The sequence below is a fragment of the Platichthys flesus genome, chromosome 13 (genome assembly GCF_949316205.1).
Source record: "Platichthys flesus chromosome 13, fPlaFle2.1, whole genome shotgun sequence".
Classification (NCBI taxonomy): Eukaryota; Metazoa; Chordata; class Actinopteri; order Pleuronectiformes; family Pleuronectidae; genus Platichthys; species Platichthys flesus.
In genome coordinates this window covers 15599358-15621368 of record NC_084957.1, presented here as the reverse complement: position 1 = coordinate 15621368, position 22011 = coordinate 15599358, and the positions used below count along the sequence as shown (strand labels likewise).

The 22011-nt window shown below is 42.0% G+C and overlaps 1 protein-coding gene across 1 annotated transcript in view; it reads right to left on the bottom strand.

Moving 5' to 3' along the window:
- st6gal2a (ST6 beta-galactosamide alpha-2,6-sialyltranferase 2a) overlaps positions 1 to 21009 on the bottom strand; it is a 47516-nt gene extending 26507 nt beyond the window's left edge. Inside the window, exons 1-3 of the mRNA XM_062403064.1 lie at positions 20845 to 21009; positions 3699 to 3755; positions 2513 to 3614 (exon numbers count right to left, since the gene is read on the bottom strand). Coding sequence (XP_062259048.1) covers positions 2513 to 3524 — 1012 coding nt within the window. The 5' untranslated portion in view covers positions 3525 to 3614; positions 3699 to 3755; positions 20845 to 21009. The remainder of the gene's footprint in view (positions 1 to 2512; positions 3615 to 3698; positions 3756 to 20844) is intronic.
- Positions 21010 to 22011: the final 1002 nt, after the last annotated feature.

Below are 22011 nucleotides of genomic sequence, written 5' to 3'. Positions count from 1 at the left end.
AACGTAGCACAGTAAAGGTTTCTCATTTTAACTGACCACTATACTACTTCTAATAGACTACAGTCAAAGTGATCCTATTTCTACTTAAGAAGGAGTACTCGTGCGTAAATACAATTTCCCAGGACTGACTGTGACAAAGGACTGAGTGATGGTTCATCCGATTTTCTGTGTCAGGCCTCTATTTCTAGGGAAATACAAAATGTCGCTATTTAGACATTTTTTAAAAGGAATAAATCGTCCTAATTAGTTCCAATGTATGTTCAGAGCCTCTGAATTCATAAGCAAATCCAAGGCAGCTATATGAGATGTGAAGACGCCTGATCGCGTACCAGAGGGGTTTCTGCTTTCTTCTAGTGAGCCATCTGTCACCGAGTTCACACTCTCCCTGCTAACCAGAGAGCTGCCAAAGTCTCGAAACCAAGCACACGCACACATCTGAACACAAAAGACATATAGCCCACTAGGCACACACTCAACCCAGCTTACACTCTGCCTGACAAGTTAATCAGCAAACACCATGACAAAAAAAAAGAAAAGCAAAAGCAGTGGAATACAAATCACTTTAGGTGCAGGGAGAAATTTGTTCAACTTTAAAATCCACTGTGCTCGAAGCTTTATAGACCAAGACTACATTTCAAACCTGGACCAAAATGAACTAGCTGATCCATATTTATGGCTGACTTTCTGATATTCCTCCTAAAACAACATTCATTTTTATCTTTATTCTCAGACATTTACAACTTATATCTTGTTAATTTGTGCCTTTTTTGTAAATATTCTTTTTCCTCATAAAACCATGATGTTATTTTTTTAATATCACAACTCTTTTCTTGTAAATTGATGACAAATCTCACTGCACCTTAGTACCGCACTTGCCCAAATATCGTAAAACGTTGATCTCCTATTTTTATTTTTCGCCATTTGATAATATTTCCTCTTTTGCAAATTTTAAGTTAAGGCTTTGTTTATACATATATATGTTGTTGTTTTATGTCCTATGCACCAACCACACCAAGTCAATTTCCTGTATGTGCAAATATACTTGGCCAATAAAATAATTCTGATTCTGAATAGAATTCTGATTCTGATACTAATATGACTTTATTCTCATTATAAAACGAAATTTTAGTTTAATTCTTTAATTTATTTTTCCTTTTAGTGGCCCTAACATTCCGTCTGTTGATGGCCTTTCCACTGTCTATAGGCAGCTTTGTAAATGTAACACTTGCTGTAATCTACCACCCCCATAGACCAGCTGGCTCTTTTTTGAGTTGAATTTTTATCCCCTTCAGAAAAACATTCTGCAATATTTCTGGTGTGAAATCCACAGTTGGCCTGAGGAACACGTCTAATCTGAGGAAACAGCAGCCGAATGTCACGTCAGCAACCGTGCAGCCAGCGCTGGAGGAGTTAAACCCTCCGCCCTCCACAGTGTTGGATGACATTAGCTTGGCCTTTTTACTATCATCAGCAACTCCCTGCTTCCTTAATTTCTTATCAAACTGCCATGCTACATCACTGTGAAGTCAACATTTGGAACATTTCACAATAGATTTAGCAAAGAAACCACTTTGATAGTTTTAAATTCAAGTCTCACTCACCGGACCAAACAGTCCAATTCTAAACGAGAAATATTAACATCTAACTAACAGCGATTGTTTAATTATTCTTTTTTTCTCATTAGATAAATATTGAGATATCAACCCCGTTCAGAAAATAATCTGAATAAGACACTGCCATGTAAACAGCATTTTCTGTCAACGATATGTTGACCATTCTGACCTTTGTTGCATTATGTAGACATGTTTACATCTTTATCTTATTACAACAAAAATGGTATGTGTAAAATCTTAGTTTTTCAGAAACCAAGTTTTCTACTTCCATGTTACTGATCTACGTAAAAAAAACTGTGCATGGCTGATATATCATCATTAAACAGGCAGATTGAAAAAAAATCCTCTAAAATCATGGACCACATCTCAGAAGAGCATTCAGGACATTCAGCAAAAGTATATTTTAAAGTCGGTATAACGTGAGAGAACATTTCCACCTCAAGGGGAAGAGTAACTTCTGTAGAAGGGCTTTTAATTTTTAATGAAGTCCAAGGTCTGTGTGCAGCCTTTCAACTTTTATCTTCTTTTAAGCCTTCCGTCTTGTCTGTCATTACACATCTCTTCATCTTTCGACTGTAGGGCCGTGTAGCCTGGACAATGCTTGAGTCTCAGTCAGGATGCAAAAAACATATCTTTCTAACTTTGAAGAATATAAAACATGTTCTACTTCAAACCCCCTTTAATGAATTTCACCAGAGAGGCCAGACTTCTCAATTGTTAAATGTGGACGATACACAAGTGAAGTTTTACACAGATAAAAGAAAAATAATAAATGATGAAAGAAAAAGAAACGATGATGAAATGCATGAATGAAATCAGAAATACTCTAACTGAATTGCTTTCTCCCTACAGAGCCTTAAATGTCGGCCTTGCTCAGACTCTTTGAGTTGTCCACTCACCGATCTCTTTGCCCAGTCCGGAGCGCAGGATGGCACCAGCCGATGTGACCACGGCGCAGGTCTTGAAGCTGCTCTGCTTCTGCTGCTTGTACAGTTGTTCCAGCGGAAGGGACGGCACCAGACGAGCCCAGCCGAGCGAGGAGAAGGGCTGCTCCGACCCGTCCACCGTCCTCAGCCGGGCCTGAGCTTTCATTTGACACAGCAGCTCCTTGGCACTCTGGGCAGCCATGCGGTGGCCCTGGTAGGTAACGTGGTGTTTGTTGGCGCTCACATAGTCTTTCATGGCTCGCTGCAGCCGAGGACTCAGCATGCCGGAAGAGACCCGGCCTCGCCACAGCCGCTGCACCACAGATGCCGATTTGGAGAAATAATATTCCTCCAAATCAGTGGAGTCGCCACCGGGCCGCCTGCGTGCTCTCTCGCTAATTCTGTTTCCCAGTTCTTCATCTTCGTTTTCCCTCGCATCTTCCTCCTCTTCCTCCTCCTCCTCCCCACCATCCCGGTGGCGTTTGGCTCTAATATGGTTCTGATACTCTTTGAGCTGAGATGTTCTCTCACGACTCGGGACTGCAGGGTCTGAGTGAGAGCCCACATTCTCCGTACCAAAGGAGGACCAGGCAGCCAGGCTCTGGGGGTCCAGGTAATCCTGGCGGCTGGCTTCCTGGCTGCCATAGACGGCATAGGGAGCACTGTTGGGGCTGCGGCTCGCCTCCAGGCTGGACTCTGGGGTCATGGAGCTGGCCGAAGGCTCTGGCTCATCTGCGGGATAGGTTGTAATTAACGTCAAAGCCTGCTCAGGTCGGGAGCCCATGATGGCGTGATGTTGGTGGGAGGCTTGTATGGAGGCCAGGCGACGTGTGTCAGGGTGCTGGGAGAGTAAGGAGCCAGCAGAGGTCAGGGGCTCGTCCACACGGGCATCCAGGAAGTAAGAAAGGAGGGCGAGGAAGAGGAGAGCCCAGGCCAGCATTCCCACCAGCACTAGCCTCCGCCACTGCCTCATACTGGACTTCATTACCTCTCACTCACATACACGCCTGTTCAGCTGGCCAACCACCAACCAAGCCCCACAGCCAGGGCTTAGCCCAGAAGTCAGCTGGAGGGCCTGGAATACAAAAAAAGGAATGTGACAGCTCAAGGGATGAAGAAGAAAATGTGGATTATTGTAGCGGAGGTTTGAAACACTCACCTGAACTGATGCTTTTATTTCTTCATGTCCATGTGTCCACCAGGATATAGCAGGACCCTGAGAAGAGGAGTGTTACAAATTAGTGAGGTCAAGAGTGCAGACGGACGAATTAACCTGTTGGAGCACGAAAACACACATCCCACATAGACACACAACAGGAAAACACATCTGCAGGGTAGAATCTGGCTGCTTTCCAGTGCATAACCGAAGAGGAGAGGGGTTTTAAAACCTCCTACAAATATTAAGATTTCAGTTTTTTGAATCTTTGCATGAAGATAAGTGACATGTAAAAGTATTATTTATTTATTATTAATAACTTTTTTTTGCCGGTCATGATACATATGTCGGTGCTCGGATAGACTATTAAGTAGATAAATAGTCTATCATTTCATCAGGTATTCAAGCATGTATTTCGTTATTTGTTTCTAATTTTCTAATCTCCAGTTCTACGTAGCTGTCACCACAACAACAACCACTGCTCCACTGAGACGCACCGAGTAGCTTAGTCGAGTTGTTGCTGTGCCACAATAATTAAGTACAACACTATCAAATCATTATCAGCCCGACTTGTTTTTTTCCTGCAGCTTTGATAATAATCCAGTGCTCAACAAGTCAGGCTCACTGACATCTTCCAGAGCGAAATTCACAGCAATCAAGGTGAACAAATGAAGCATTAAATAGCCTCACATTAGAGGAATAAAACCCTCTCATCCACGTGTAATTATGAATTTTTGGCTCTTAACATGGAGGATTTTCTCTTGAGAGAAAAATAAATCGATGCAGAGTGTTAAGCCTCTTCTAGTCCTTATTTCAGCTTCCTGTGTGTGTAGCTGCCGAGTCCTGCAGGGAGTAGCCGAGGTGATCTCAGAAGCCCTCCGCTTTCCCCCATGTCTCCATGAAAACTTAAAAACACCCAGGCCTCTCTCTCCCAGAGGCCACACAGGAGGCCAAAGCTCATCCCCTGACCCTGGTCAAGCAGGAGGAGAACAGTATGAGGCAACTGGGCCAGAGGGAGAAGAGACAGTGTGGGAAAAAAACACGCTCGCACATCTGCACAAACACACATCTGATTACTTTTGGTAAACTTGTGGCGGTTCTTGCCTCCGGGCTGAGAGGTGGGCTATGTGATGGACACTAATCCCCCGGGTAGCAGTTTCGACATGTCTACAACACTGAGGTTCAACGTTACTTTGTGGAAAAAATATGCCATTTACCACCTGGAAATAATAACAGCATGTCTGACACACACATAAACACACACACACACGCACACACACACACAATCAATGAAGATGAGCAGGAAAACACAGCGTTTTAAAAAAGCAAATGTCATCTATATGCACCACTACTCCAAAGAAAACCCACTGCAGAGTGTCACACACACACCCCAGAACATGTGTGTGTGCCCTGAGGGGTGGCGTGCGTGCATGTGTGTGTGTGTGTGTGTGTATGTGTGTGTGTGTGTGTGTGTGTGCGTGCGTGTGTTTGTGTGTGTTAGCTTGCCTCACCTGGCACCAATCAGGATGTGTGCTTCAGTAACTGCAATGAAACAACATAAATGTGTGGCACAGATGGAGAGGCGGGGGTGGAGGACAGAGCCAGTCTTGTGAGGTTCTACACACACAATGAAATCGGTACAAAAAAAGAAACATAGAAACGTTGCGCCTGCCAGACAGCGAAGGACGACTAAACGACTTAGTGGGAGAGAGCAGGAGGCGGTGATGAACAAGAAGGAGCCTGACTGAATAAAAAGCACCTGTATTTTTAAAGACCAAAACTAAATTACTAAATCCAAGTGAATATGGGATAGTGAAACAATGTTTATGCTCCATTATTTAAAACTTAGAAAAGAAATGTTGCTAGAGGGATTATTTGACATTTTTGCTGTAAAACAACGTTGACGAACTACATTGATCAATCCACATTTAATTCTGGTGACCATAAAATACAACATTTGTAGTGTTTACAACTTCGTTTACATCGACTGGTCGGTTTCTGAGTAGCAGCAGCTACATCCCCCGCAGCTCACAGCAAGATTGGTGACAGGATGATGAAAGTAATGATCTTAATCACAACAATGCAAGGCTTAGTGAAGACAAAGATCTACACTTTTCTGTTCCTAATGTGACGTCTGCACTGGAGGAGTAGGTATGGGAGGGGGGCGTTTTGTTCCAGGCTACATGTGGTCGGGCCAAATACCTGGTACAAGGCATGGTGATGCCTGTAATTTCACTCTAAACTCGACTCAACTAGTGATTTGGCAAGCACAATAAGTGTAGACCATTTCAGGCAAAGGGTTCAGAGCTTGATCATCTTTGACAGTTTATGTATCAGGAAACAGATACATAAAACTGCTTGGAATGAGATTATGAGATTTGGGCTCGTTCTCTGATCCACTTACAGTCTAGCGAAATGGAATCTGTGTTCTCCAGACTCCCTGACTGAATACGTTTATATAGACATCAATAATCCTTATGAAACATAATTTAAACAATAGTCCCAATAAGACACTGCGCTGTTTATATGTAGGAAATGGTGAGTTTCTCCGCAGGAGGTGCATGTTTGAACACAAATGTCCGAGTGAGAGCCTCCGAATTATCTGCAGACTTTCTCATCTCGCACCCTAGTATAAATTCCGCAAAAAGCCAGGAGATTCCGATGTGTGAACACTGCAAGAGAATCCCCCACTGGAATCGCATTAAGCGAGTGGGGGGGTGGGGGGGTGGGGGGGCTGATGACACTTCTAACAGAAGAACAACTTCTTTAAAAAATGTAAAGAATACATGTCTCCAGGTGAAAAAGCTGTGACACACACCTAACCCCAACCCTATTCCACATCTAAATTTAGTCTACCTGTGCCAATATAAAGTGGGTGGACAACAATAGAATACCCCACAGTGTATTGTACTAGGGAGTATTAGCGATACTTAGCTAAATGAATCGGAGATTTCGTGAACTAAATCACACTTTTACGATAAAAGTTATGTTATAATTTTAAGAGAGTACAATGGAAGAGGAATCAAGTAGCCTGTCGTTCACTATCCATGTTTTATCATTAAGTCAAATTAATCTTAAGTATAGAGTTCAGGAAAAACAAAAACCTCTGATTCAGTGAACATTTACAGAGTGCAGATTAAGTTCCTTGAATAATTCTTTCTTGTAATAAAAGGAACTTGACGATAACAACACTGGATCTAAGCCAACCCCCGCTATTAAAAACCACAATAAAACCAGAAAAGAGGAAGGGTTCAACAGCAACAGAAGCAACAGCAGATGTTTGTCTGTTTGTCTGTTTACCAAGTTACCACAAACAGTGTGTACAGAGAGGTGACCTGTCTTTTTCATGCTATGCTTCCTGAAACACCACTGTGTACAACACTCTGCTTTTTTAACTTTGGGGGAGTTCCACTGAGAGCACCCGTGCTTACTGTGTAACCTCTGCAGAGCTTACTATTAAAAACTCAAATGGCAACTCCGGTCTGAGATACTCTTTATTTCACATCTCGAGATAAATTTCCACCACAGTATATTTAAAGATATTTTCCTTTTTGAAAAGCCCCATTCTTTGAGACCCAGCATGCCCTGCTGCTCCCTGCTGTAAGATTATCATTGTGTCTATAGTACAGGCAATGCCGGAGGTGACTGTACTGAACTCTCACTATTTTACTGCCAGGTGAATTCTGCCAGCTGTCACAAGAGTACAGCTGCAAAGCATCCCTCTGAAAATGGTTAAGTCCACTTTACCTGAGAGTGCTGAGGATCCGGGGTCGAGGGGGTCTTGATAAATATTCTCAAATAAGCAAACAGAGGATTTTGTCGAAAATACCGATTCTGGCTTTGGTATTGGAAAGTGATAGGAGGAGATATGCAGACCTTAAATGTAGAAGTTAGCTCACTGGAACATGTTCCCCATACTTGCCTCTATTTAAGCAGAAAATAGACGTAAATTACAATAAGTGGGCAGAATCGGGCTATGCTAATAGAGATTAAAGGACACCGTTTTTTGACGATTTCCAGCTCTATAATTTGATCCTGGGACTCCACTCGAGTCACTTTGCATGAGAACAGCTTCTATTTGTCTCACACTGCCTGTTAAACGACTTCGCCATTGAGCTTCGGACTGAAACAGGTCATGTAAGAACCCATGTTCCTTCGTCTGCACACAACGATGATACAGTGGCAACCAAATTAACCAAATCAAAAACTTCATTTTCTTCATTCAAAGATTGGTACCCAGCGAACTGCCAACAGGGCGACATCAGACACACGCCTGTCCTCAAACCAATCAGCATCAAGCATATCTAAACACAGACTTTAAAGGTGTGAAAACGCTCTCAGTAACTAAAACATATACTTCATGAGAAATGGCAACTACTCAAATCAAATCATAGATGTTTGGGGGTCAATATGAGAATTGACAGTAAAAACATCCACAAACAAAGAATACAACAAATATTGCCTTCACTACTGGCTTATTGTGTGCAGCATTGTATCGTGAACATGCCTGGTCAACATGTATAAGAAAAAGCAGATGTCTTTACTGATGTATCTGTGATAAGCCAGCATTGGCTGATAAAATTAGGGATTCCAAGCATTACATCAGTCAATTTTGGATCGCTGAATTCACTGTGAACTTCCAGGCCAAGTCTCCCAGGATCATGAGAGGAGAACATGGTGAAATTGCAAAAGCAGAACAAGATCCATGTATGAGGAGATTTGCCAGCGAGGTCTAACATGAGGTGCCACAATTAGAAACAGGATGTAGCCTGAAACAGAGGTGGGTGTCGGGTGGGTGTTTGTATTTTCACTACTGGGGCCCAGTTATTTATGAGCTCTAGCTTGGGCGAAGTGCTTTTTATTGGTTAAAACCACTCATGAGAACATACTGCAACTCAGAAAACAAGTATGTTCGAAATCAAAGCGTGTGTTGTGTCCATCAAAACCTGCTAACCCCCAAAGTTTACCAGTGTTGGAATTGGGAGTGGCTGCATTCAAACATTGATGAAAAAAGATTTTGAGTGTGACCCTTTTCGACTGCTCAAACATACAGACTCAAGAGAGTATCATCCACAGAAGTAGCACACAATCATTCCAAACAAACTAATAAATGGGTAATTCATATTTAAAAAAAGACAATGTTGACTTCTTCCATGCATTTTGAGCAACGTCTTCTGAATTATACTGCGTTTATGGTACTTTCCCCCAAATATAGGTCTAACTTTAAAGGTTTTATTTGAGCAGCAGGCTTGAGAAAACAACTGCAGTATCCTTTCCCTCCATATTTAAGAGCAACTTAATTAATTCATGTAATATAATATAAATATAAATAATGAGCCCAGTTGGCTCCATTATGAAACTGCATGTGGCTTCTCAAGTGTAATTTCTGACTTTGGGGGAAACGAAAGCCTCAAAAAATAAAGATTGTTCCTGAATTCTAACAATTAACTGGCTGGAGTTCTTAACCTGTTCTAATCTATTATTTTCGCATCTTCCAATAAAAATCAACTAAGGGTTGAGTTTACGCTCCACAAATGGAATCTGACCCATTCCACTTCAAATGAGCAAATTCCATTTAAAATCTTTCTTATACAGAGGTTTGAATAAAAAGTTGTTCTAACGCGGAGGTTTTGTACCGGAGATCGTAAATTAATCTCAAGACAAGACATCAAGGTGTAAACCTGTGAGGCAGCTGAGCAATAATTCATTTCACCATTTTAACTGCCACAGTCTTAAGATTTGTACCAATACAAATAATCTTATCGACAGTATTACTGTCATGTCATGTTTATAGAGTTCTGATGTTTCCAGTCACAAAACTGTGCTTAATGCAGAGGCTGATACAGATATTGATCCATTTTTGTAACTGCAATATGAACCTGCCAAACACAGCAAATGCAAGGTATAATATTTCACTGTACAACACGCACCACATGTACATTCTCATATATCATATCTAGAGCCAATAGCTTGAGTGGTTACATGAGACAAGAGCAAAGAAGCAGCATCACAATCATCACCTGAAGTCCTGAGCTGCAGAGAGAAATCTGAGCTCAAACTAAAAGGCATATGTGCAGACTAACTGTTCATTAAATGAAGCCCCTGCAGCAGGTCCACTCTGCTGGAGCCCCCAGAGGAAATTAGGTTATTACTGTGCAAACTTCACCATGTGCAATTATACAGCCGGCATTCGCTGCACTTCATCACACCTTTAAACTCAATAGCGCAGCTGTTAAGTATAAAGCCGGTCGACTAAACCAGATAAGGTCATATAAAGCAGAGTCTTGCAGTGAAAAACAATCAAGTAGAATTTTTGTCATCGCTGCTAATTTTGTAGAGTCAAAATCCATAAGATGGACAATATGGACAGGGCTGGGAAGCATTTTTTAAAAAGGTATTATTTATTTTCAGTCGAGACACAGGATGAGAGTAAACCGTTCATGTCATAGTTACGAACTATCATGTTCCCTAGCCCCTTTCTTCTAAGCTAGCATCTATCATGCATATGAGGCATTTATGAAACATGTGTAAATCATAGCAATGAAATTGTGTGAGCAGTTGCATTCACATGTGTAATTATACAGTGAAGTGTCTGCGCTTTCCGGAGGGCTCGCTGCAATTCATCACATCTTGAAACTCCACAGTGCAGCTGTGAAGAAAAGCCAGTCGACTGAACGACTGGAAGCCCGAGCTCATATAAAGCAGAGTCTTGCTGTGAAAAACAATCAAGTTAAACAGTTTCATCCAGTGCTCTGTGTTTAAGGTCTGTCATTGCTAATAATAACTAATAACTTTTACAAAAGTATCAGGTTATTACGCAAGGACGGAGCTGATGAAAGGGCTGGGCATTAAAGCATTATAAAGATTTACTTTATAATGTTTGAATTTGAATACAAATTCAAACAAGATATGGGATGAGACAATTCCAGTTATATCATTATAGTTTGATGTTATGTTGCATAACCCCTCTCTGCCAAGCTATCAATAGCCTGAACGTGAGGTGTTTAGGGGACATCTCTAAATTCTATGGGCTATAATCTGGGTTATACTCTCCCCCTCCAAATTGCAACCAGTAATATGCAACACACTATTAATATACTTTAACTTTTATTCTATGCCATTATGATGCAGCCTTTGGTTAAAATGAAAAGATGTAATTTTTCCCTATCAATCTCCACCCAATATCTCACAATTACAAGATATAGTTAAAAAAGATTGATTCAAATTAGAGCTGTGACAAATAACTCGTTAACGCGTTATGATTAATTTACAAGATTAACGCGTTTTAACGCATTTAACGCATGCGCAGAAGGACCTTCCAATAAACCCACATTTTCGCCCATTCTGCAATAGTCGCCGCTCTAATGCAGTCAGACGGCAGCTGCTCTGATGAACTGATGAACCAGAGAACCTTCTGGATGGAACGATCGTGTTCCAAAAAAACAAAGATCGAACATTCAATAAAACCAAGGTGATATGCACACTCTGCGGGAAGACGTTATTGTTTCACTGTAGCAAAGCCGCTTAAAGTACCACCTCAACGTACAGCATGCGTTGGTCGGCGAGGGGCGTTCAAGTGCAATGCGCCAAACCAGACTCACTCGCAGGACACATTGTCTAAAAGAAGCGGTCAGCTTTACTGTCATAGAATGTGAGTTTAGTTTGCCTTACCAACTGGCTAAAGGAAGACTAGCTAAGAGGACCTTTAAAGGCATTAGATTGTGCCATGGTGTGGTGAATGGTTGTTTGACAAAAAATAGAAACATTTTCAACCATCCTATAAAAAGAATGGCTAAGAAGCCCAAATAATTTCTGTTTGATTTAAAAAGAAAAGAAAAAAGTTTTATTCAACCATACGATGGCTAAGAAGCCCAAATTCTGTTTAGGATGAATGTTCCATATGGAATAGCAAAGAGAACTGCTAAAGAACTGCCGAGATGCAGCACCATTGTATTGTTTATTTATGAATAAAAAAGAAAACATGTTAAATGTATATATCTGTCTTTTGTCATAAATCTTTTTGTTCTCACAAAAATATACAGAGAAAATCGGTAATGTGATTAATCATGATAAGTCCATAGAAACCTGTGATTAATTTGTCTAAAATTTTTATTCATTTCACAGCCCTAATTAGAATATAAAAAACAGCAATTTTGCTTTGACATACGCAATCAGACCACACAGCCAAAGATCGTTATTGAGGGGCTTTGTTAAGAGAGGTGACCAAGAACCCAAAGGTCACTCTTTCTGAGCGCCAGAGAACAAATTGGGAAAACTATATCTCCTGCCCTAATCCTGCCTCTGCTCCAACATGACATAATGAAAGGCTTCCTATTCCCCTCACTTCCAAGGCTCACCTTCTCTCCTTCCCCCACATCTGCCTTATTCTCTGACCTACATTCTGCTGTGCTGCTGTGCATGCAGATGTAAACGCAGACACCGCTCCACTGACCACATTTGTGTCTCTGAACGTTCGTCCTTAAGTCGGTCATTTAATTATTATTCCATACCGACAACTGATATAATAAATAACGCATCCACTTCTGCATCGCTGTCAATGTGAACGAAAGTGTGAGGGTGCAGATACTGTACTACTGTTTGCCTGCCAGTCTTTGTGTGGAAATGTGACTTACTACCAGCAGTAACTCGACCACCTCCTCACCACTGGCACCTAGCATGTTGGGCTGAGAACAAACTGCAGGCAGTACAGCTCGTTCCAGAGATCCGAACGCCTGCCAATCACCTACACAAGGGCATGCAATCGCATAAGTACATGCACGCATGTAGATGCACAGCTAAGTACAGACCAGGTTTGAAACCAAAAGTAAAAGTGCACATTCTAACCACAAGTAGAATGAAAAGGAAGTTATATTTTTTTCTGTTCTTGTCTTCAGCCCTTAGATTGTGTCTGAACCGCGGTGGTTCAGACGGATCAGTGTCTTATGACGGAGGAACGACCGGCAGCTATCTGCACGTCTCAATTGTGGTCAGGCGTTGACACAACTCATCTTAGTCCAACTGTACCTCTATAGATTTTTCACTTGATATTTCAGAGTTAATTGAATATAAGACACAGGGCACTTTGCTCTACCAGACAAACTGTGCAGCTCTTAACTCGGTGTCTCATATGCATGTCGGAGACTCTCCCCTTCTTCACCTCTCGAGTGTTTCTTTCATCTGACTGTAGCCAGTCAGCATATATGCAGCCTAAATTCGAACTTAATAGTCAGTGAGCTTAAGAGCACTCCTCTTCACCAACCTGAGCTTGCACACAAACAGGCTTATTCTTAAAACATTCAGGACTGTTGTCTCTTACATCTAGGCCTGTAAGTGTTCCCAACATTGGTGGCTCCTAAATACGTCGGCATAGATGTTGCAATAGCATCAGAACTGGGACGTATTTGCTTATTGAAAGAAGAGCAAAGAACAGAGAATGGCACTGAAGGCAAGATGTTTCTGCTCTTCTGAGAAGTGCCTTTGGCAAACAGGATAGACCGTGATAGACAGATGGTTCATCCAATCACCTTCCAAGTATTTCTTTGAAAGCTCCTGCCGTGTTCCAAACAGTTGCCAACGAAGCCTTCCCAGATGGTTCTGTTCCACAAACCATCTGGCACGTCAGGTTAGGTAAGGTTAGCAACAAACTACACGACAAGTGACCCATTCCACAACGAACCCTCGTTTGAGCGACAGCAAACACAAAAAGGTTTATTAGAGCAGCTTTAAGTTGGTTTTTGGAAGAGCTTTTATTATGCATTTCCATGATTTGGTGTATCTACTGTTCGATTGGTATCATGTCAGTTTCAAGACTTGTGTCCATTGCTGCCAAAAAACATCACACGCGCACACAGAGAAAGGATCAAAGAAAAACAAGCACTTCTCTGTAGGTGGTGGGGGGGATCAGGCTCATGAGGGGATGGTCCCATGCTGCTGTAATACCAGGTGCAGCAAGGTCAGACCAGAAAGTCCTAACTCCATTAAAGACTGATCCCGCTGAGGAAGATTAGGTCTGTCCTGTCCCCCACTATCCTCCTTCACAGCACTGATTGTATCAGCAGAACAAAAAAATGTCTATTTTTGCAAAGACGTGCCTAGACACTCATTAATCTCGTCCTACAGAAGCGGCCACATCCAGTAATGGCCGAGGGGAGCAGGGAGGTAGAAGTCTCTCATACACCGCGGCCACAGTCCGTCTGCTGTAGAAAGTTCACACCTGATCCCACAACAGGGTCAGACATCCAAACAATAATACTGAACTGACCACTGGAAAACACATACACAAGCCGTTTTCAGACTTGAACTCTGGTCGAACCTTATGGAATTTGCCTTTAACGCACAAAGACAGCAGTGAGACATCGCTCGACACGTTCACAGCAACAAGCAATTTTCAGAATTCAGACGAGGGGTTGCGCCTGGATACAGCCTGCAGGAGGCAGGGCATGTCATATGAATTTTGATGCGGGAATCATATTTTTTGTTGACAGCAACAACAACACTGGTGTCAGTTCTGATCACCAAAAGCTCTCTTATTTCTATATCTTTCAAAGACCACTTCTTTGTCTGCGTCTTCTACATGTATGGCACCTCTTTTTCATCCTGGGACATTTATTCGCTGCAAATATTCCGGACATTTTCTTTCTGCTTTCTCACAAGCACGATGTCCTCACTTCAGAGCATGTCTGGAAGGAGGGACAGACATGGCCAAGGTCACTGGACTATCAATTAGCCCCACTCTCTCACCTATTACAGCACCATGTGAAGTGTTCATGCACCGTGTAATTACCAAAACTCAGGACATGTTTCATTTCAAACCAGCACCTCTGACACAGCACTCGAGAGAAAACAAGTCTCTGACTCATTCGGCGGGAATGAGGGACAAGAGACAGCTATTCAAAATCAGAAATCAGACATCAAAGGGCTGTTCAATGCCAAAAATTAAAAGCAGTGCCAATGTATCATTAAAAAAAAGGACCTCCACCTTAGGTAAAAGGACATCTGATAGAAACACAGGACCAGGAAGAGTTGAATCCTCCTGACCCTGTGAGCACATGCATTGTGATAAATCACACAGGACAGCAGTTCTTGATGACAGGCTTTCACAGTGCAGAGGCTTCTCAAATACAGCCTGCAAGGTCCTGTAAAGGAAATGAGGCTCTTCACCTCACATTATGCTCCATAAATACAGCTGGGAGCACAGACACTTTGATGTGAGAAGGTAAAGAAAGTCCACTTGAAGCTAATTTTACTATTCGTTGAACTGCTTGTTGAGGCCAAGTGGCTGTTACAACACTTGTATCCATCAGACTGTATGATCTGACACGGCCACTTCATTTTTTTCTGAACTGGGAATAGATTGATATAGATAATAGATTTATGCCCATTAACAACTAGGAAATAAAGAAATACAGCTTAAGAAGCTTCAATCCACTCCGACCAGCAAAGACCAACAACATTTCTCTGGTCTAGATACAGATCGAGTTCAGAACTGGCGTCCACATCCATCTTGGGTGATCGATCAGACAGTTTCAAGTTCAGGTGTGGACACAACCAAGATGCTTTAATCACACATTTGAGATGTGATCACTTCATACCACGTTTGGAGGTGGTCTTGACATCTGATCTTTAACTCTGTTAATGCAAATGTGTCATGGGCCACATTGAAGGACCACCTGCTCCAAATTATATCCTCCAGCTTGCCAATAAACCCAAAATAGTTTTACACTTCTTTATTTGTGGCCACCGCCATATATATATTAAAGTTTATAACCCCACATATTTCAAATGAATAAAATATTTTTTTCACTGCAGAGCACACACAAACCTACACCGACAATAGGGCCATCTGTCACAGCTGGAGAGGAACAGCAACACATTCAGTCAGTTGCAAACAGCAATGATGATTTATTTGCATATGAAACAGGGAAGTGAGGTCAGATGACAAGTGGTCACTTGAGACACATGTGGAGACGCATTCTGATTGAAGGTGTGGACCCTCAACAACTGCTCATCCGATCAAATGCGGCAGCTGCATCGCATAGGACCCAAGGAAGTGCAGTGTCAACTTGATTTGTTTTGGTTGAGCAGATCGAGAAAGTTTTTAACGTTGCTTTTTCTAACCGTGACAAAACCACAGCCATTTTCAGAAATGAATTCTGAAATGACTTCTATGGGGTCCGGCCCTTCCCTGGAGTTTGCCTTTCACATTTGAAGAACGCAGCAGGAGAATCTGCGGCCAGAACTGGGGGGGGGATTTTTCGATTCTTGGGTAGGGCCTCTCCGGATAATTGCAGGAGATTATCTGGAGTTCAGTGCATGTGTGAAAGCAGCTTACATATGCATGCAGGACCCAGTGTTGACATGCCAGGATTTTAAGCAAGGGGGACCTCAACTGTGACGGCACTTTCTGTGCAATCACGCAGACACCAACAGAGTGGACAAGCCAACTCCCACAAAAAGAAAACAAATCAACTGACACACAGACACACACACACACTCACTGCAGTCTGTAAGGGTTTCCTTGGTAATGTAAGTTGCCTACACTGAATGTTTCGGAGCTTATTGTAAGCAGCCCCCCCCCCCCTCCACACACCAAGCTAAGAACAAGACACATCAATGCTTTCATTGTAGAATGCTCATCAGATCGACTTTAGACTGGACTGTGTCCTGCTGAGGATTCAGAGCCAACTTCAGTTTCTTGCAAGGAAACTTTCAAGAAAACTGTGAGCTGGATTAACATATACAGAGCCTCAGTGCACACTGACAGATGCAGCATTAATGAATAAAAAAAAAAAAAACCTGGTAAGATCCATTCGTATTTCACAAGCTGGCTGTTGGCAGAGATGCAACAGAGATGCGCACTAATCTACAGCTCTGCAGCCATTTCCAGACAGCTTAACCTCTCTATAATCACTCTGAACTCTGGTCACTTACGTCTAAACACAGACTGACATAAGCCCACCATCACAGACTATGAGCACAACTAGGAAAGCTATGCCACAATAAGCTGCTCAAAACGTCCCATGTCCCTTTTTAAGAAGACACAACAAAGGGAGAAAAGCACCAGGCACAGAAACAAGACTCCGAGCCATGTCTCCGCTCAGGAAGTTTACAATCTGGCGGAGACAGCTAATTACCCTGGACGTCCATGTGTTTCTCATGGAGGGTCCCGTCCTCGGAGCGCTCACACGCTCGGCCAGGAGTGAGCGGCACAGCTGGCCTAGATGACTCCAGCGCTCCAGCGTTTGAAGGCCGAGCTCAGATAACTGCTGGTCTGGTCTGTTAGTGTGCATCTGAAATTACACCTCTACCTTTCCCAGAGTGCTCGGCCTCATGCGGTCCCTCCACTGTGGCTCGACATGTACAGTCTGGCACAGACACAAATTAAACTCTACCCCCCTTATTTGTACAACGGTAAAATTATATGCAAAATTCAGGATTAAATAAGAAGCAAAAATCGAATGAAAACTTCTGCAATTTGATGAGCAGATGTGAGATGCTGCACATTAAATTATGATAATGTGACGTTTGTGGTTAACAACCTACAGATAACTACTGCCTGAATATTCAGCCCCCCCACAGCTTTACAGAGCTTTGTTTCAGCTCATTGTCTTGCTGTCTGCTTCCAGACTTCACTTTCAATCAATCTCATTGCTTTGTTTCTGGGGCCTCTAAAGGCTCTAAAAGACCCACTGCACTGTTAGAGACGAGCTGCTCAACGTAGTGAAGCGACTCAACGTGTAAGAGCCAGATATAAATTCTAAGGAATAGGTGGAGACTCAAAACAGAGCAAAAGGAGGGTGAATATTCAACTTGGATTCACCAGCTGGCGAGAAACATGACAATTTTGAGCCAGAGAAGATATGAATTTTCGGGGAGGTTTTTTTTAGTCCGACACCATTGTAATGACCAAACATATCATGGCTCATATATTAATTAGAAAATTATTACTATAATTAATAGTTTAAAATTTAACGATGCATTTTATTATAAAAGACTATAATTAGAAAGGACACAAACAACAAAATACAGTTTATGAAACTAGAATTAAGAAAACTAATTTAATTAAAAATATAAACCAAAATGTGTATTGTTTAAGTAAAAGTATTCATATTAGCAAACATAGGTTTGGCTTTAATCAAATGAATGCTAACATAACTGCTAGATAAATAAACAAGCAACTATTCACTTGTTAAACCAATTACGTATTTAGCGCAACACAACTGACCAACATTTGCCATTAACAATAATCAATGCAACAACAAGAACAAAAAAATTTAATTGACAATTAAAGCACTTTTATCAGGACATAATTTCGTCCTATGGTAAAATCAATGCAATTGCTTAGGGATCTCCGGACGTGTTTGACTATGTTGCTGACGAACAGATCAACCTCTGATTCTGTGCATCAGTACTTTATTGACATTCATAGTGCATGCAAATATGTCCACAAGGCAAAACTTCTTTATTAATATATTTTCACTCTACTACCAATGCTGTAGGATCAGGTTCAGATACATTCTCATTTCCACACACGTAAATGACACATCAGCCGGCAACACTAAATGATCTTCCTAATGGACCCCATACTGCAACATAGAACAGACATTAGGGACTCATCCTCCAAATAGCAACACTCCATCACATTGATCTGTGAGACTTCAGAGAGCAACTGCACATTTTCATATTTTGTTCAGTATCATTTCAACAAATGCGAACGCAGGAATTGAATTAATAGAGGAATCGTTAAATATGGGGATTTATGTTGAACTGTGTCTTTATGACACTCCGTTCCGCAAATCGCTTCCTTCTCGGACGTCCTCTGGTGTGAGCAGTCAATCATTAGGTTTCACCCCGTTCTGAGGTCATCATCACTTTTGGCAATTACGTATTAAATCAGTCGGCGGTTTTAGAACAGCAGCACTTCCTCACTGCTATTCTGTTCTGCTTAAAACTGAAAATCAACCTCCACACAGTTGCTTTCAACCCACTGACTCACTGACGTGTTTATTTGCACTAGAACAAGAGAGCATCAAAGTGAGAATGAAAATTCTCACACTGTTTGCGGGGAGCTGTAATGGACTGTCCAGTGCTCCATTTTTGCCGTTTTATTTGTCCACATCGTATCAATTTCGACAATAATAATGGTTGGATTAGAATTGAACAAGAACAAACAAAATCCTCAACATATCGAGCTGCATAACAACAAGGCCCTCTGCTAGATAGTGGTTTTCGGAGATTGTTGCATGGGGTCCATTCTTTGAGATGGTTTGCATTATTCCAGTGATTCATAATTTTTGGGAATAATGGTTTATGCCCTGTATCATGCAAGTTGAAGCTCAATTATTCTGGATACGGGTGCTGCCATCTTGTGCATTGGATGCCATTTGGAGCCAGGGTCTGCGAAGTAGTGATCTGAAGATGGAGCCACATTGTCAAAGTACGGCCGATACCAACGTCTGCATTAGTGAGTCAGTCCCAGCTATCAGTCATCAAGTTTCCGCTCATAGTTAACACATCGATTGAACTAATAACAACCTTGAACAAACATCAGTGTGATAAGAACTATGGATAAAATGATCCTTGAGAAGTAAATGTTTCTACAATTATAAATGTTTATACTGGTTAAACTTTGTCCCATATAATTTATTTACTAATAGCGATGACAATGTTTAATTATTCACTCTTAGTTAGTATAAAGTGCATACTTTCAACAGTGTTCACCAAATTCAACTTCCATCCTCCCAACAACGTCTGAGAAGCTCTGAAAACCAGTGGGCACAAAATTATTCACCAGCCGCACACAAACAAAAAAATGACACTCTTCTGATGCAATGTCATGTTAACCTAGAGAGAAGATTTCCATTTTCCTCCCCGGCTGTTTACGCTCCCTGCACAGGGGAGACAATAGAGGAGAACAGACCTGCCTTTGAATCAAGTGGACTACAGAGAAGTGTGAAGGCATACGTGTGTGTGTGTGTGTGTGTTCTCTTTACTGTAATGAGTTTCAGCCTCCTCTCAACGTCTGCCAGAAAAATCCCAGACAGCTCTGGAGTGACAAACTTCCACTTTCCCTGAGCTGATGTGAGACAACTCGCTGCACTTCAAAAGACATCACACTCCCCATGGAAAAAGAAAACACTTAATTGCCCTTGACACTTTCATCCACTTCTCTGCTTTTAAAAGCATTTACTCTCCTCCATTGTGTGATGCCCAGGTGATAGGGAACGTAACACCTTAGTGTTTAATTTAAAACACAAAAGGGGTTGGAGCTGAGATTGTAGCTGGCTCTTTCCAATCAAACTGCTGCAAACCAAAAAAAAAACGCCTGCTCCATCTTTGAAGCAGGGCTGAAGGCATGAGAGGTGCAGTGTTGCAAAATAAACATATTTCTGTGAGCAGTGTGTCAACATTACGGCAGCAAGGCTGTGATATACTTTACAAGCACAGGAGCAGATAATAAAGCTGGACTCTAAAATTATCCCCTATTAAAAACCAAAATGATGGGTTACAGGAATTTAAGGCTCAAATCATATTATTGTGTTTGATTGACTGATTGATTGATTGATTGATTGATTGATTGCCTTGGAGGCTGTTTTCTTTCAATCTGTGGTTCCTGTTTCCCTGCTTCACCATGTGCATGGAGCCAAACACAGAAGGGTCAGGGGAACAATACACCTCTGCATCTTCTCCTCAAGTTGTGGAGCAGCGTGCAGGCCTGTTTCCACTGTTCTCGCTGTCAACGAACTCCTCAGTGAGCAGAAACCTGGTTTCCTCGCAAGCTACTCAATGGCATGCTGCAGCCGAGCCGTGAACTCTGCTCCATGTGGCACCATCGCCCCTTCACGTTGGTTAAACCCATGTTTTTTTTTTTTGGGTGCAAACCTTGCAGAACCGCGCGTACTCTCAATGATCTGCCGAGCTCCCTCTGATGGACACGGTGATCCCGTAAAGACAAAATATTGTTGTTTTCCTGTCACATTGTCTCATCAGCAGGGTAAGATGGTGATGGGGGGAAAAAAAAACATCCTTCAAACACCGAGTCGTTTTGTGCATTCGTGCACGCACGTCCTCCCGCCTGTGCTGCACGAAGCGCTCCGGAGAACATGCAGATCTGAGTGGAAATGCTGCGGGAGAGCGAACAAAGCCTTACCTAGAATCGGTGTCGCTCCTCGGCTGCTGCCCGTCGATGCATGTTTAGCTCCGGTTCGCCTGGTTGCAGAGCGAGCATGCAGCCCTGGTTTGGTCCGCCTCGGCTCGCTCTGTTCTCTGTGAAGATATGATCCACTGGTCGGAGCTGTGTGTGTGTGTGTGTGTGTGTGTGTGTGTGTGTGTGTGTTGTCTGTCACATTGTTGCTAGCCCCCCTCTAACATCCACATCTGAAATCTGAGGGGCGGAGTCAGTGAGGACCCGATATTTTTTAATACTTTTTTTCAGAGTGAGAAACCAAGGTAGCTTACTGGGCCTGATGGGAAGGATGGGAGGAAGGAAGAAAGGAAGGAAGGTGGATGAATATTAGTATTGATTCCTTCCCGACAGAAGTAGATATGTCAGCTACAGAGCAGAGGAACGAGGGAAAGGCATGTAGCCTGTATTATGACCAGACAATAATAATATAATAATAATAGTAATAATAATACCTGTATTTATATAGCAGCATTTTAACACAGCAGTTACAAAGTGCTTACAAAGAGAACAATTTAAAACAAGCAAACAAATGACAATAAGCAAACTATACAATGTTGTTTTGAATAAAATATTTCTTAAAGGTCCAGTATGTAGGATTTAGTGCAGACTAGTGTTTAATTTGCACGTTGCAGCTGAATACCCCTCACCTCATCCTCCTCGTTCAATCATGAAAGAGAACATGTCATATTCTTCAGTTGTTATAAAATTCAAAAGGTTGTTTTGTTTGTCCAGTTTGGACTTTTGTAAAAAAAACACGGTGGCCTACATAGAGAGGGCCCCGCAAATGATCTGTATATAAAGTATTTAAATATATAGGGCCCATTCTATGGTAAGAAAACAACACTTAGTACAATTAAGATGATTAAACACTATCAAACTAATCACTTACATTATTTTATATTAAATTTCTGCCAATAGATCCCTTTCACCTAAATCTTGAGCACTGGCCTTTAATGCATTGATTAATTAGCTGTAAGTCTGGCGGTTTCCTCCTGTTTCCAGCCTTAATCACAGCTGAAGTGAAACCAGAACCTCTTGCTTCTCTTCCAGAAGTAAGGAAATCTCACATAAAATCCCTCTGACATTTTCTAACTACACTTTTAACTAACAGTACAACCTTGGAGCAGAGCC